Below are 16679 nucleotides of genomic sequence, written 5' to 3'. Positions count from 1 at the left end.
AGACGCAGAAGTACAGAACAGACTTTTGAACTCTGTGGGAGAAGGTGAAGGTGGGATGTTTCAAAAGAACAGCATGTATATTATCTGTGGTGAAACAGACCACCAGCCCAGGTGGGATGCATGAGTCAAGTGCTCGGGCCTGATGGGCTGGGAAGACCCAGAGGAATCGGGTGGAGAGGGAGGTGGGATGGGGGACCGGGAAGGGGAATACGTGTAACTCTATGGCTGATTCATATCAATGTATGACAAAACCCACTGAAAAATTAAAAAAAAAAAAAAAAAAAGGTGTGGTAGGCTTCGGATTCAAGATGGTGGAGTAGAAGGACGTGCACTCATCTCCTCCTGCGAGAGCACCAAAATCACAACTAGCTGTGGAACAACCATTGACAGGAGGATGCTGGAATCTACCAGAAAAAGATACCCCATGTCCAAAGATAAAGAAGAAGCCACACCAAGATGGTAGGAGAGGCACAAACACGATAAAATAAAATCCCATACCTGCCAGATGCGTAACCCACAAACTGGAGAAGAATAATACTAAAGAAGTTCTCCCACTGTTGTGAGGGTTCTAAAACACGTCAGGCTTCCCAGCCTGGGCATCTGACAGAGGGCCTGAGAATCCCCAGGTAATTTCACTGGTAAGCCAAAGGGATTCAATTACAAGACTTCCGCAGGACTAGGCAGGGAAAGAGACTCCAGTCTTAGAAAGCACAAACAGAACCTTGTGTGAACCAAGACTCAGAGTAAAGGAGCAGTGACCCACAGCAGACTGAACCGAAACTACCTGCTAGTGTTGGAGGGTCTCCTGTGGAGCCATGGGTTGGCAGGGGCTCATCACAGGGAGGGGGCCACTGGCAGCAGCTGTCTGGGAAGGTCCCCCCTGGAGTAAATAAACCCTCTTGGGGGGGTCACCATTAACCCTACCAGAGTCCATAGACCTCAGGGCTGAGGCGCCTCAGGTCAAAAAGGTATCAGGGAGAGAGTGCAAACCCCATCCACCAGCAGATAGTTGGATCTGAGCAAGGCCTTGCCCACCAGAGCAAGACCCAGCTTTTCCCCACCACAGTCCCTCCCATCAGGAAGCTTACACAGGCCTGGTACCCTCCACCAGAGGGCAGACAGAAGAAGCAAGAAGAATCGCAGTTCTACAGTTTTCCTTCATCAGTGTTTTATCCAGAGATAAATCCACGTACCTACGGACACCTTATCTTCGACAAAGGAGGCAAGAATATACAATGGAAAAAAGACAACCTCTTTAACAAGTGGTGCTGGGAAAACTGGTCAACCACTTGTAAAAGAATAAAACTAGAACACTTTCTAACACCATACACAAAAATGAACTCAAAATAGATTAAAGATCTAAATGTAAGACCAGAAACTATAAAACTCCTAGAGAACATAGGCAAAACACTCTCTGACATAAATCACAGCAACATCTTCTATGACCCACCTCCCAGAATATTGGAAATAAAAGCAAAAATAAACAAATGGGACCTAATTAAACTTAAAAGCTTTGGCACAACAAAGGAAACTATAAGTAAGGTGAAAAGACAGCCTTTGGAATGCGAGAAAATAATAGCAAACGAAGCAACAGACAAAGGATTAATCTCAAAAATATACAAGCAACTCCTGCAGCTCAATGCCAGAAAAATAAATGACCCAATCAAAAAGTGGGAAAAAGATCTAAACAGACATTTCTCCAAAGAAGACATATAAATGGCTAACAAACACATGAAAAGATGCTCAACATCACTCATTATCAGAGAAATCCAAATCAAAACCACAATGAGGCACCATTACACGCCAGTCAGAATGGCTGCTATCCAAAAGTCTACAAGCAATAAATGCTAGAGAGGGTGTGGAGAAAAGGGAACCCGCTCACACTGTTGGTGAGAATGCAAACTAGGACACTCACTATGGAGAACAGTGTGGAGATTCCTTAAAAAACTGGAAATAGAACTGCCATATGACCCAGCAATCCCACTCCTGGGCATACACACTGAGGAAACCAGATCTGAAAGAGACACGTGCACCCCAATGTTCATCGCAGCACTGTTTATAATAGCCAGGACATGGAAGCAACCTAGATGCCCATCAGCAGATGAATGGATAAGGAAGCTGTGGTACATATACACCATGGAATATTACTGAGCCATTAAAAAGAATTCATTTGAATCAGTTCTAATGAGATGGATGAAACTGGAGCCCATTATACAGAGTGAAGCAAGCCAGAATAATAAAGACCAATACAGTATACTAACGAATATATATGGAATTTAAAAAGATGGTAACGATAACCCTATATGCAAAACAGAAAAAGAGACACAGATGTATAGAACAGACTTTTAGACTCTGTGGGAGAAGGCGAGGGTGGGATGTTCTGAGAGAATCGCATTGAAACAAATATACTATCAAGGTGAAACAGATCACCAGCCCAGGTTGGATGCATGAGACAAGTGCTCAGGGCTGGTGCACTGGGAAGACCCAGAGGGATGGGATGGAGAAGGAGGCGGGAGGGGGGATCGGGATGGGAACACATGTAAAACCATGGCTGATTCATGTAAATGTATGGCAAAACCCACTACAATATTGTAAAGTAATTAGCCTCCAACTAATAAAAATAAATGGGAAAAAAATTAAAAAATAAAAATAAAGAAACACAGTTCTACAGCAACTAAAACAAAAACCACATTACAGAAAGTTAATCATGATGAAAAAGCAGAAAATTACGTCCCAGATAAAGGGACAAGACAAACCCCCCCCCCAAAAAAAACTAAATTAAGTGGAGGTAGGCAACCTTACAGAAAAAGAGTTCAGAATAATGATAGCAAAGATGATTCAGGACATCAGAAAAAGATTGGAGGCAATGATTGAGAAGATGCAAGAAATGTTTACCAAGGCTTATAAGAACTAAAGCACAGACAAACAGAGATGAATAATACACTAGAAGGAATCACTAACAGAATAACTGAGGCAGAAGAACGGATAAATGACCTGGAGGATAGAATGCAGAAATCACTGCCACAGAATAGAATATAGAAAAAAGAATGAAAAGAAATGAAGACAACCTAAGAGACCTCTGGGATAACATTAAACACATCAACATTAGCATTATAGGGGTCCCAGAAGGAAGAGAAAGGACCTGAGAAAATATTTGAAGAGATAATAGCTGGAAATTTCCCTAACATGGGAAAGGAGATAGTCAACCAAGTCCAGGAAGCAGAGAGAGTCCCAGGCAGGATAAACCCAAGGAGGAACACACTGAGACACACAGTAATCAAACTGACAAAAATTAAAGACAGATAAAATATTAAAAGCAACGAGGGAAAGACGACAACATGCAATGGAACTCCCATCAGTCTATCAGCTGATTTCTCAATAGAAACTCTACAAGCCAGAAGGGAATGGCAGGATATACTGAAAGTGAGGAAAGGGAAGAATCTCAACGAAGAATACTCTATCCAGCAAGACACTCAATCAGATTTGAAGGAGAAATCCAAAGCTTTCCAGACAAGCAAAAGTAAAGGGAATTCAGCACCACTTCTCTGGGCAGAAAACAAGAGAAGGAAAAGGCATACCTACAGAAAATAAACCCAGAACAATTAAGAAAACAGTAATAGGATCATACATATTGATAATTACCTTAAATGTAAATGGATTAAATGCACCAACCGAAGACAGAGACTGAGCAGATGGAAGCATGTGCATGTATGCACTTCCACTCACCACACATCACTCCACCTGACCCCCCAAAGTGTATGTAATTATTCTATACTGTTAGGTTAATCATGCTCCCATTATGGCTTGCAATTATCTTTTATTTTTTGTCTGGCTATTGGTTGTGAAAACTGATAAACATCTTTCAATATTGTGATTATGTAACTATTACTCACTTGTGTATCATGATTGGTCAACAGAAAAATAACAGAATTCTATATCACCAAAACAACCATTTAGTAGAAAACCTTATAATCACTTTTAAAAATCCAAATGCACATCAAAATTATCTTGGAATTTTTTGAAAAATACAAATACCCAGGTATTGCTGTATTTTGGACAGAGTTCCATACGTTTCTAATGAGCAGCCATGTTTAAAAACAACTGGACTATATGAGGATCTTTTATCCAATTTATTTCATTTTTTCTATTTCATTTTCACTGATCCCATTTCATTTAGTTTGTTTTCCACCTTCTCCATCTCTTTTATTTGGATGTTCTTTCTCAAGGCTTTATCAAGCATGGAAGAAAAGCCCTTGTATACATATATACAGATAATATGTATAACTATATATATTTTAGAAAACTTACAAGTTTTGCCTAACTAAAAAATTTATCAAATCAAAATCTACATTTTGATTCCACTTGTTTGACTTAGTATAGAATACTAGATTTCTAATTAAAAAAAAAAAAAAGATATCCAAAAAGTAACAAAGGTTCACTATATAGCACACAGAACTATAATCAATATCTTGTAATCACCTGAAATGGAAAATAATTTCAAAAATAATATATGTTTAACTGAATCACAAGAAAAAAAGAATTCTACTCTTTGAAATTTAGTACTGTTTTTCTTTTTTGCCAGTTTTTCTAAATGTCCTATGGACATCTAATAACAATGTATGAGATACAAAACTTTAAATATATTTGTGTAGGATATAAGGTTAATACAAATTCATATAAATAGAAATCTATTATATTTTAAATTATTAATGACATCATTCAAAATGCCTTTATTCTTATTTTTCCTGCACTTGATAAAATACTCTCAGAGAAATGTTAATACATCTCATTATGACTATATATTTTTTTCTTTTCCCTTCTATTTTCTTCTGATTTTTGCTTTATATATTTCTGTTTCTTTGTTATTGGGTGTCTAATGGTTTATGATGTCTATCTTCTTTGTGAATAGTACCTTTTACCATTAAGAATATTCATCTTTGTTTCATTTAAAAATAGATAATCATACCCAAAAAAGATGTGGGGGGTGTGTGTGTGTGTGTGTGTATATACATATATGTACACAATGGAGTATTATTCTGCCATAAAAAGGAATATTGGGTCATTTGTAGTGATGCGGATGGACCAGTCAGAAAAACAAATACCACATACTAACATACGGATACGGCATGCAGAGCAATGGTACAGATGATCCTTTCTGCAGGGCAGAAATAAAGATGCAGAAGTAGAGAATGGACATGTGAACCCAAGGGATGGGGAGTGTGAAACAAATCGGTAGAGTAGTGTTGCCACATAAACATCACCATGTATAAAATACAGAAGTATGGAGAAGGAAATGGCAACCCACTCCAGCATTCTTGCCTGGAAAATCCCATGGACAGATGAGCCTGGTGGGTTGCAGTCCATGGGGTCGCAGAGAGTCTGGCACAACTGAGCTATTAACATCTACACTAGTTGAGGCACATCAGTGGCTTACTGCTGGAAGGATGCAGTTTTGATGGAAATCGACTTTCTGAAAATGAGCATGATTCTCCTAGTGTATCGTCAGTTCTCCCTTGTTTTATGGGCTGGATTCCACAGGCTGCATATGGTCCGTATTCCCCTGATGAGTGCATATCTTTGCCTGTTTACACAAGTGCTGAAAGGGATCGTGTGGTGATCAATATCAACATTCCGTGTGGGGGCAACCAAGACCAGTGGATTCAGTGTGGAGTGGCTCTATTTCTCAAAAATCAGTAGCACCTAGTGACAATAAAAGCTGTCTTAGCAAGAAGAAATATTTATTAATTAAGCTTTGAATAAAATGTGTAATGAGTCATGGTTCACAATATTTTTAAAAAAATAAAATAAAATAAGTAAGTAGTGGGAAGCTGAGGTATAGCACAGGAAATGCAGCTCGATGCTCTGTGATGACCCATACGGCTGGGGCGGGGGGTGGAAGGGAAGGGATATATGTATACTTATAACTTATTCATACTGTTGTACAAAAGAAACTACATAACACTGTAAACCAATTTTACTCCAATTAAAAATAAATTTTAAAAAAAGACCATTATTCATGAAACAAAACTAAAAATAGAACTATCACATAACCCAGTGACCCCACTACTGGGTATATACTCAGAGAAAACCATAATTCAAGAAGACACACACATCACAATGTTCACTGCAGCAGTATTCACCATAGCCAGGACATGGACGCAAACTAAATGTCCATTCATAGATGAATGGATAAGCAGATATGGTTTACACACACACAATATGAAATACTACTCAGAGATAAAAAAGAATGAAATTGGGTCATTTGTAATGATGTGGATGGAACCAGAATCTGTTATACAGAGTGAGGTAAGTTAGAAAGAGAAAATCAAATATTGTATATTAACACATATATGGAATCCAGGAAAATGGTACAGATGAACATATGTGCAGGCCAGGAAAAGAGTCCCGGAAGTATTCACCAGACATACGGACATGGGGGAAGTGCAGGACAGGATGAATGTAGAGACGAGCGCTGAAATATATAGTGTGATGAGTACAACAGGCAGGTAGTGGGAAGCCCCTGCATAGCACAGACAGCCCAGCTCAGGGCTTTATGACGACATAAAGGGGTGATGGGATGGAGGGCATGGCAGTGGGAGGGAGCCCCAGAGGGGAGGGTATGTACGTACACATATAGGTGATTCACTTTGTCGGACAGCACACACTAACAACATTATAAAGCAATTGTACTCCAATGAGAAAATAAATTTAAAAAATAAAAGATCATTAATGTGGTAAAAAAAAAAAAAAAATCTGAAAATAGAACTACCATATGCCCAAGCAATCCCACTACCAAGTATATAATCTGAGAAAAGCACTAAGTCAAAAAGATATATACACCCCAATATTCAACACATTATTTACAATATCCAGAACATGGAAGCAACCTAAATGCCCATCCACAGATGAATGGATAAAGATATGGTATGTATATATACACAAGGGAATATTACTCGGCCATAAAAAGGAAGATAATTAAGTCATCTGTAGCGGCATGGACGGACCCTGAGTCTGTCATACAGAGTGAAGTCAGAAACAAAATAACAAAAGTGTGTATTAATATTTGTACAGATAATGGTACAGATGAAGCTATATGCAGGCAGGAATAGAGTCATGGGTTCCATCCCTGGTCTGGGAGGATCTCAGGTACTTCATCGTGACTAAGCCCGTGCACGGAACAATTGAGCCTGTGCTCTGGGGCCCAGGAACCACAACTGCTGGGCCCACATCACATGCTGCAACCACTGAGGCTCGAAGCCCACAGGCCCTAGAGCCAAGGCACTGAGAAGCCCATGCACCCCAACTAGAGAGTGGCCCCCGCTCACCACAACTAGAGAAAAGCTCACGCAGCAAAAAAGGCCCAGTTGAGCCAAAAATAAATAAATAAATAAAACTGTTTTTAAAAAAGACACATGGTGCGCAATGTTCACCACAGCACTATTTACAAAAGCCAGGACATGAAGTAACCTAGATGTCCGGCAACAGATGAATGGATTAAGAAGATGTAATACATACATACACTGGAATATTATTCAGCCATAAAATGGAAAGAAACTAGGTCATTTGTTGTGCTGTGGATGGTCCTTGACTCTTAGAGGGTAACAGGCAGGAAGGCCAGGGGTCTCCAAATGGAAGAAATAGGCTGCAAGTGTCAGACATTTTTTCTCTCTGTTAAGCAACAGGAGGAAACAAACTACTCCTGTTATACTTTTTCCCCTTCTCTATACAAATTTAAAGAGTTTCCTTTTAAAATTCTGTGTTGCCATGACAACACCTGGTTCCACCTGAACTTAATTTTTCTCAAACCTTGAGCTAACCAAAGCACTTTTCTTATGGAAATGTTTAAGCTGTTAATGAACTACATATTTACCCTAGACACTGTCTTCAAGTCAGTTCCACCTAAGACTCAGAATGGACTTGACAAACCTGTACGTTTTACTCATACATTGTTCTCCTAATCTATGTTAATAAAACTAAGTATTTACTTGGAAACCTGCCTTTCTTCAAGATTCATGTCAATCGTTTTATGGCCTGGGATGACTCATCTGGTGCCAATGTTATCTCAAAACGCATGTTGTGGGTGAGTGGCCTGGTGCCACTCTGAGTTTTGAGACATCTCCTCTCTATAATTAATAGCTTGCTAGTAGCTGTATAATATCCAGCTAAAGACTAGCAGGGGGCACTCTTTCTGCCCCCTTCTGATGTCTATGTCAGAAGCTTTCTCTATCTCTTTTATACTTTAATAAAACTTTATTACACAAAAACTCTGAGTGATCAAGCCTCATCACTGGCCCTGGATAGAATTCTTCTCCTCCAGAGGCCAAGAAACCCAGCGTCTTTCATGGTTCAGCAACAACCTTTCATACAGAGTGAACTCAGAAAGAGAAAAACGAGTCTCATATATTAACACATATACATGGAATCTAGAAAAATGATACAGTTGAACTTATATGCAGGTCATGAATAGAGTTACAGAAGTAGAGAATGGACATATGGACACATGGGACAGGGAGAGTAAGACCAATTGGGAGGGTAGAATTGCATAAATATACTGCCATGTGTAAAACAGCTAGCTAGTGGGTAGTTGCTCATAGCACTGGGAGTTCAGTTCACTGCTTTGTGATTACCCAGAGGGATGGAGAGGGGTAGGATGGAGGGGGCTGGGGTGGGAGGGAGGCCCAAACAGACGGGATATATGTATATACAGGTGATTCACTGTTGGACAGAAGAAATTAACACATCGTTTTAAAGCAATTATACCCTCATAGCTCAGTTGGTAAAGAATTTGCCTGCAATGCCAGAGACCTGGGTTCTATTCTTGGGTCAGGAAGATCCCCTGGAAAAGGAAATGGCAATCCACTCCAGTATTCTTGCCTGGAAAATCCGATGAACAGAGGAGCCTGGCGGGCTACAGTCCATGGGGTCGCAAGAGTCGGACACAACTTAGTGACTAAACCACCATCACCACCACGCCCATTAAAAAATAAAGAGAAGATCATTAATGACGAAAATATCTAAAAACAGAACTACTATTTGCCCTAGGAATCCCTTACTGGGCATATAACCTGAGAAAACCAAAAATTAAAAAAAAAAACCACACATGCACCCCAATGTTCAATGCTGTACTATTTATGACAGTCATGGAAGCAATCTAGATGTCCAACAACGGATGAATGGAATAGGAAGATGTGGTACATACATACAATGGAATATTACTGAGCCATAAAAAGGAAGGAATTGAGTCAGTTGAACTGTATCTAGAGCCTCTCATACAGAGTGAGTAAGTCAGAGAGAGAAAAATAAATATCATATTAACGCCTAATTAGAATCCAGAAATATGGCACTGATGAACCTATTTGCAGGGCAGGAATACGGACACCGATATAGAGACAAGACTTGTGAACACAGTGGGGGATGGGGACACAATTCATCACAGTGGGATGAATTCAGAGAGTAGCACTGAAATATATACGTTACCCCATGTAAAGCCGACAGCTACTGGGAAGCTGCTGAGAGCACAGGGAACTTAGCTCCGTGCTCTGTGGTGACCTAGAGGGGTGGGATGGAGGCTCAAGAGGAAGGAGATACAGTCACACATAGAGCTGGGTCTCTTTTTTGGATAGCAGAAACTAACACAACACAATAAAGCAATTATACTCCAACTGAAAAAAAAGAAAAGAAAAGAAAACCTACGCAGAACACTACTTTAAATAAATTATAGCCAAGATCTTTTTTGATCCACCTCCTAGATTAATGAAAATGAAAAGAAAAACAGAAGACACATGGGATCTAATTAAACTTAAAAGCTTATGCACAGGAAAGGAAACCATAAACAAGACAGAAAGAGAACCTTCGGAATGGGAGAAAATATTTGCAAAGGACACAAGTGACAAAGGATTAATCTCCCAAGTAAACAAGTAGCTCATGCAGTTCAATATGAAAAAAAAAAAAAAAACAATCAAAAAATGGCAGAAGACCTAACCAGACATTTCTCCAAAGAAAACATACAGATGGCCAACAAACACATGAAGAGATGCTCAACATCACTCATTATTAGAGAAACGCAAGTCAAACTTACAATGAGGCATCACCTCACACTTCCGAATGGCCATCATTAAAAAATCTACAAGCATTAAATGTCTAAGAGGGTGTGAAGAAAAGGGTACCTTCTTGCACTGTTGGTGGGAATTTAAGTTGACACAGCTACTCTGGAGAACAGTATGGAAATTCCTTGAAAAACTAAAACTAGAACTACCGTGTGACCCAGCAATTCCACTACTGGGCACATAACCTGGTAAAACCGTAACTCAAAAGACTCATGCACCCCAGTGTTCACTGCAGCACTGTCCACAACAGCCAGGACCCAGAAGCCTGGATGTTCAGCGACGGATGAACGGACTGAGACGTGGTACATACACACGACGGGATGTCACGCAGTCACAAAGAGGGGCGAGGCCGGGTCACCACTCGTGATGGGGACGGACCTAGAGTCCACGGTACAGAGTGCAGGAGGTCAGAGAGAGGAAGAAGTTCTGTGTATTAAGGCACACGTGCGGAATGCAGGTGAGCCCATCTGCCGGCGGGAACAGAGATGGAGGTGTGGAGAGAGGGGTGCGCACACACGGTGGACGGGGAGGGGGGAGCAGGGGTGGGGCGAGCTGGCAGATGGGGACTGACATGCAGACACCACCATGGGTAAAACAGCTAGCTAGCGGGAACCTGCGGGAAGGTCCCACCTGAGCAGGGAGCTCATCTCCGCGCTCTGTGGTGACCCAGGGGGTGGACGGAGGTTCAGAGGGAGGTGATGGGCCGTGTTCCTACAACTTAGCCACTCAGATGTACAGCAGAAAGCAACACAGCATTGTAAAGCAATTACACCCCAATTAAAGACAAAGGAAACTGTCATTAAGGGGACGGGGAGAGGGATAAGTTAGGCGACTGGGACTGGCATACAGACGGTACTATAAAATAACCAGCAACAACCTACTTAGAGCACAGGAACTCTACACAAGACTCTGTAATCACCTAGAAAAGAGTGGATGTATGTATATGTGGGGCTTACCTGGCGGAAGAAAAAAACTGCAGGTCAATATACTAGCAAACCAAATTCAACACCACATTAAAAGAATAATACACCAAGACCACATGGGATTTATCTCTCAAAAGGACGTTTCCACGTGAAAGTCAATCAATGTAATAAACCATATTAACAAAATGAAGAACAAAAACCATACGATCATCTCAAATACATGCAGAAAAACCACTTAACAAAACTTAGTACCCCTTCATGAGAAAAACTCAACGAAGATTAAAAAAAAAAATCTCAAGATAATAAAGGCCACACGTGAAAAGCCCACAGCTATGAGCTATCATCAAACTCAATGACAAAAAATGAAAGTTTTACCTCTCAGATCAGAAACAAGACAAGAATGTCCACTTCTGCCACTTTCTATTCAACACAGGACTGGAAGTTCTAGCCATGGCAATTAGAGCAAGGGAAAAGAAAAAAGTAACCAAACTGGAGAGGAAGAAATAAAACTATCTCAGTTTGCAGATGACATGACTTATACCATAAAACCGTAAAGACTGCACCCAAAAAAACCTGTTAGAAAAAATGGATTCAGCAAGTTGCAGGATATGAGATCAACATCCCCAAACCAGTTGTGCTTCTGTATACTTAATAAGCAACCTGAAAGGGAAATGAAGAAAACAATCCCGTTTGCAATAGAATAAAAAAGGATAAAATACTTAGAAATAAACATAACCAAAGGAGCAAGACTTGTACACTGAAAACTACACAACGCCGCAAAGATGATACCAACAAATAGACACCCTGTACCCATGAACTGGAACACAATATTGTGAAGACCATCTACAGATTCAATACAATCAATCCCTATAAATCCCACAACTTTTTTTCTTTTGTAGAAACAGAAATATCTATCCTAAAATGCATATGTAATCTAAAGGGACCCCAAACAGCCACAAACAATTTTAAAAGGCAAGAGCACAGTTGAAGATCTCAAGCTTCCTAATTTAAAAACTTAAAAAAAAAAAAAAAACTTATCACACAGCTACAGTAATCAAAACAGTGATCAAGACAGACTTACAGGCCAATTCAATAAAGAGCCCATATGTTCAAATGTTTTTTTCAACAAGGGTGCCAAGTCCACTCAACAGTCCTTTCAACATAGTGTTGGGAAAACTAGATACCCACATGCAAGATCTTACACCGTCTACTAAAACGAATTCAAAATGTACCAAAGATTTCAACATGAAACCTAAAACTATACAACCCTGAGAAGAAAACAGTGGAGGGACTTCCCTGGCAGTCCAGTGGTTAAGACTCAAAGCTTCCACCGCAAGTGATGTGAGTTCGATCCCTGGTCAGTGGACTAAGATCCCACCTGCAATGCAACACAGCCAAAACAAAGAAAACATGGTGGGGAAAGCCTCACGACACTGGAGTTGGCATTTACTTCTTGGATATGAGACCAACGGCAAGGATAGAAAAATTAAAAAACTTCTGTGCATCAAAAGTCACTATCAGAGTAACAAGGCAACCTATAGAATGGGAGAAAATATTTGCAAATCACATACATGACAAAGGGTTTATATCCAGAATATGCAGAGAACTCCTGCAACTTCACACACACACACACACAAATCAATTAAAACATGGACAAAGGACCGTATTCAAGTGCTGCAAATGGGCTCATAACCATGTGAAAAGATGCTCAACCTCACTAATTATCAGGGAAAAGCAAATCAAAATCAGGAGTACTACTTCATGATCCTTAGACTGTCTCAAACAGTAAAGAATCTACCTGCAATGCAAGAGACCCAGGATCAATCCCTGGGTAGGGAAGATCCCTTGGAGAAAGTAAGGGCAACCCATTCCAGGATTCTTACCTGGAGAATCCCATGGAAAGAGGAGCCTGGCGGGCTACAATCCACAGGGTCAAAAAGAGCTGGACACGGCTGAGCAACTAACACTTTCACATTTTCAGACTCATTTATCAACAAACCGGAAAATAACAAGTGGTGAAAAATCTGAACACCTGTGAACTGCTGGTGGGAACATAAAGTGGTATAGCTACTATGTTAAAGAATATGATAGTTCCTCATAAAATTAAACATAGCATCACCATGATCTGGCAATTTCACTTCTGCAATTAAAAGCAGGAACATGAACTCATGTTTACAGCAGCATTATTCACAATAGTCAGAAGGTAGAAGCAACCCAAATGCCCACCATTTGGGTGGATAAGATACAATATGGTATACACATACATTAAAATAAATATCCAGCCTTAAAAAGAAGAAAATTCTAACACATGCAACAACACAGAAAAACCTTGAAAAGTGTTATGCTACGTGAAGTAAGTCAAAAGGGCAAATAAAAGTATGATTCCATCAAAGGAGGAACTTATTAGTGTAGTCAAGTTCAGAGATGGAAACCAGAATGGTGCTGCCAGAGGCTAGGGGAAGGAAGAATGGGGAGTTCTGGTTTAAGGTGTCGAGAGTTTTCTGCAAGATGAAAAATGTTCTGGAGATGGATAGTAGTAACCTTCCTACAACAATGTGAGTGTAACTAATGCCACTTAACTGCACACCTAAAAATGACTAAAATGTTAAGTTTCATGTTATATACATTTTACCATAAACAAGAACAACAAAACTTTCTTGACTTTGCCCTTTTCTCCCTTCTCACCTAAAATTTCTGTAAAACTCATTTCTATTCCCCTCCCTTGCTCTTCCACAGAAACTTTCTCTGAAAAATCTCTCATTCTTTTTACAGCTCCAAGTTCAATGGTCACTTCTAAGTCTTACTTACTCTATTCTACTACTATATCTGACAGAGACCCTAAGGTTCTTTTTCCTCCATGACCTCCTAGTTCTCTTTGTCTCTCCAACTACCCCATTTTTAAGAATCTTCCTTTGTTCTACCCTGTTGCACCAGGGTTTTGTTCTCAGTCTCCTTATTTTGCCACTCTTCTCTAAGGCAATCTCAGGTACTCTTTTGGTCTTGACTGTCCCCTCCATGACTAATTTTCAACAGGGTGAAAGAAGTATGTTAGCCTCTAGAGTGGTATCAGAATCAGCTTCCAAGTATATTTTCTTCCTCATTCTGATTCCTATTCAGTCTAGTTGGAAAATGAACTACCTTTTCTTTCCTCAACTAGACTTGTGAATTCAGAAGACAAGGACTAAATCTTTTCATTTGAATTAAACTCTAGGCCAGCACTATCCAACAGAACTTTCTGCAACTGTAGAAATGTTTTATATTTGCGCTGTTCAGTACAAGTAAGCCACATGTGGCCACCGAGCACCTGAAATGTGGCTAGTACAGCTTAAGAACTGAATTTTTAGTTTTAATTTATAATCACATAGTCACATAGGGCTAGTGGGTAACTGGACAGTTTTGCTCCAGAAATCCCTCAGTAATACTGTATTCTAGTCTGTCTCACATTACTTGACACAGAGACAAGAATATGAAATAGCCTGACCCACTAAGGCTAGATATTGGTCCTTATAACTTTTTCACCATCAAAGAACATAAAACACTTGTGTCAATTCTGGGTTTCTCATATAATCTCTGTGACGGGCTTAGTTTTCAAGTGCTGCTCTTCAGTCTGATGCGTTGACAGTATTCCATTAAGTTGAAGATTTCAAAGAAAAAGAAAGCATCCTACCATTTTCACAATGTAGTAGGCCATGGCATGTAAGTGTCGAGTGGAAGTGCCACTACCAATCACAAAGTAATCTGTATATTTCATTTCTGGAGGAACTTTGATGACACAAATGTCTCTTGCATTTTCTTGCCTCAGAAGTGAAACCAGCATATCGATGTCAAACTTGGGACCAGCATGATCTGAAACGCAAAAAATATTTGGTTGTGTCAGGTGGCTAAGTGAAGACAGACATGCTGTGCACTCAGAAATGCAGGCCGCTGACAGCGAAACTGCTCCTCTGGGAGAGTGCTCAGATCTGAAATGTTTTGTAAAACAACAGGGCCCATGCCTCCTGGAAGTTGAACGCAGGCTCTGGCTTCATATAGCACTGCTCGACTTTTCTGGGAATGTGCTCAGGTCACAGAGAGCCACCACATCCTTTCCTATTAGCAAATGCAAGTAAGTACCATACACCAGCAATAACCGCTTCTGTTCCAGTACTTGAGGAAACAAGTAACACTGCTCAAGCAGAGAACTGCTACACAAAGAGGAAAAGAGAAGCACAATTTGGGGAGGTGGTAACACCCTGGGACATATTAAACTGAATTCCAGCCAGAAAGGGTCACAGAACTAGCACTGGGAACTGGAAGGGCTCTTGGGTAGTACCCGGCCCACAACCTTCACCTGAGAAACTCAGACGTAGCCAAGTATGTGTGGCCCCAGATCTACCAAACCGAGGGCTAGAAGTGTAACAGCAGTTCTCATCCTGAACTCTCAAGTTTTTCTTACAATACCATTTGGGTTCTGTAACAACTGTTATCTGTGAAAATCTACCCCCCCCACCCCCCGCCTGGAGATTTAGATACTTGGATTGTCGCCGTGATGTATTATAGCTTCTGGACTTACGGTTCTCTTAAGCTTTAAAGCTGACTCCCAAGGCGCTAGATGTTAACCTCTCTCATACTTTCACAGGTGTGATCTGTTTACCATCTCTCAAGCGTCTAAAAAGTTACACAAATCAGAGGCCCTTAAATTGGCCATATCTCCTATTAGCGCTTCTTACTGCACCCTTTAGACCCCAGCCCTCAGCTCCTCCTCAGAATTCTCACGCCCCAACACTCTTGACAAGTCCATTTCTCGGGACCCTAGGAAGAGAGTGAAGGGAGATGAGGACGCTGAGGGTGTAATGCCAAGAGTCCGGCGTGGCTGTTCAGACGGACGCCTGGGGTTTCGGAGACTGATTCAGTTCATCTCTTGGTCTCACTGTGAAATGCAGAGCTGGTGCCAACAACCTTTGCAGGCCCTTCCGGTTGTGCTTTGTAGAAGTTTTGTGACCGCGAGAAAAATACAGAAAGAAGAACTCAGCAGGACCCGCCTCCCCACTCCATCACCGTACCTGCGGTGCCAGACTCCGGGAGTCCCTCGTCGGCTGTCCCCTCCGCCTGCTCCTCCAGGCCTGGCCCGCCGTGCAGGCCGCGCGCTCGGTCCGGGGCCAGGCAGACCCTGCTGAGTGTTGCCCTCGCCGTAGGCGTTCCCACGGCCAGCAGCCGAAGCCGACCCCCGGCACCAGCCGCGGGCCAAGCGCGGGGAAAAACGGCCCTGCAGCACATCTGCGCCCCGAGCCGCAGCGCCACAAAGCTGCCGGGCCCCATCGTAATAGCCTTGCGTCGACTCACAGGGCGGGGCTTAATGGGGCTCGTGCAGGTATGCGGCTTTCGATTGGCTAGGTCAATACGGCTCGGCACGGAAAATTGACGTCAGGAGCGTGGGCGTGGCCAGAAGGTGGGCCGTGGGCGGAGTATGAAAACTATGCAGGGGAAGAGGATGGTAACCCAACAGTCACCCGGAAGAATTTAGGTATTAGGTAAATATTAATTATTTTTTGAAGTGACTTTGTAATTTACACTACATTTTTGCTATAATGATTCTGTTTCTAAACACATAAGATTGCAAGCTTGAGAGCTAATTTTACGTTTAGGTATAACACATCGATAAATATCTTAA

At 41.2% G+C, this 16679-nt stretch overlaps 1 protein-coding gene across 1 annotated transcript in view; it reads right to left on the bottom strand.

Annotated features, from left to right (window-relative positions):
• Window positions 1–16380, bottom strand: part of MALSU1 (mitochondrial assembly of ribosomal large subunit 1) — a 33129-nt gene extending 16749 nt beyond the window's left edge. The window contains exons 1-2 of the mRNA XM_065939795.1: window positions 16072–16380; window positions 14697–14875 (exon numbers count right to left, since the gene is read on the bottom strand). Coding sequence (XP_065795867.1) covers window positions 14697–14875; window positions 16072–16327 — 435 coding nt within the window. The 5' untranslated portion in view covers window positions 16328–16380. The remainder of the gene's footprint in view (window positions 1–14696; window positions 14876–16071) is intronic.
• Window positions 16381–16679: the final 299 nt, after the last annotated feature.

Source organism: Muntiacus reevesi, chromosome 6, assembly GCF_963930625.1.
Source record: "Muntiacus reevesi chromosome 6, mMunRee1.1, whole genome shotgun sequence".
Taxonomy (NCBI): domain Eukaryota; kingdom Metazoa; phylum Chordata; class Mammalia; order Artiodactyla; family Cervidae; genus Muntiacus; species Muntiacus reevesi.
Note: the sequence above shows the minus strand (reverse complement) of the source record. Positions and strands in the feature narration are given on the sequence as shown.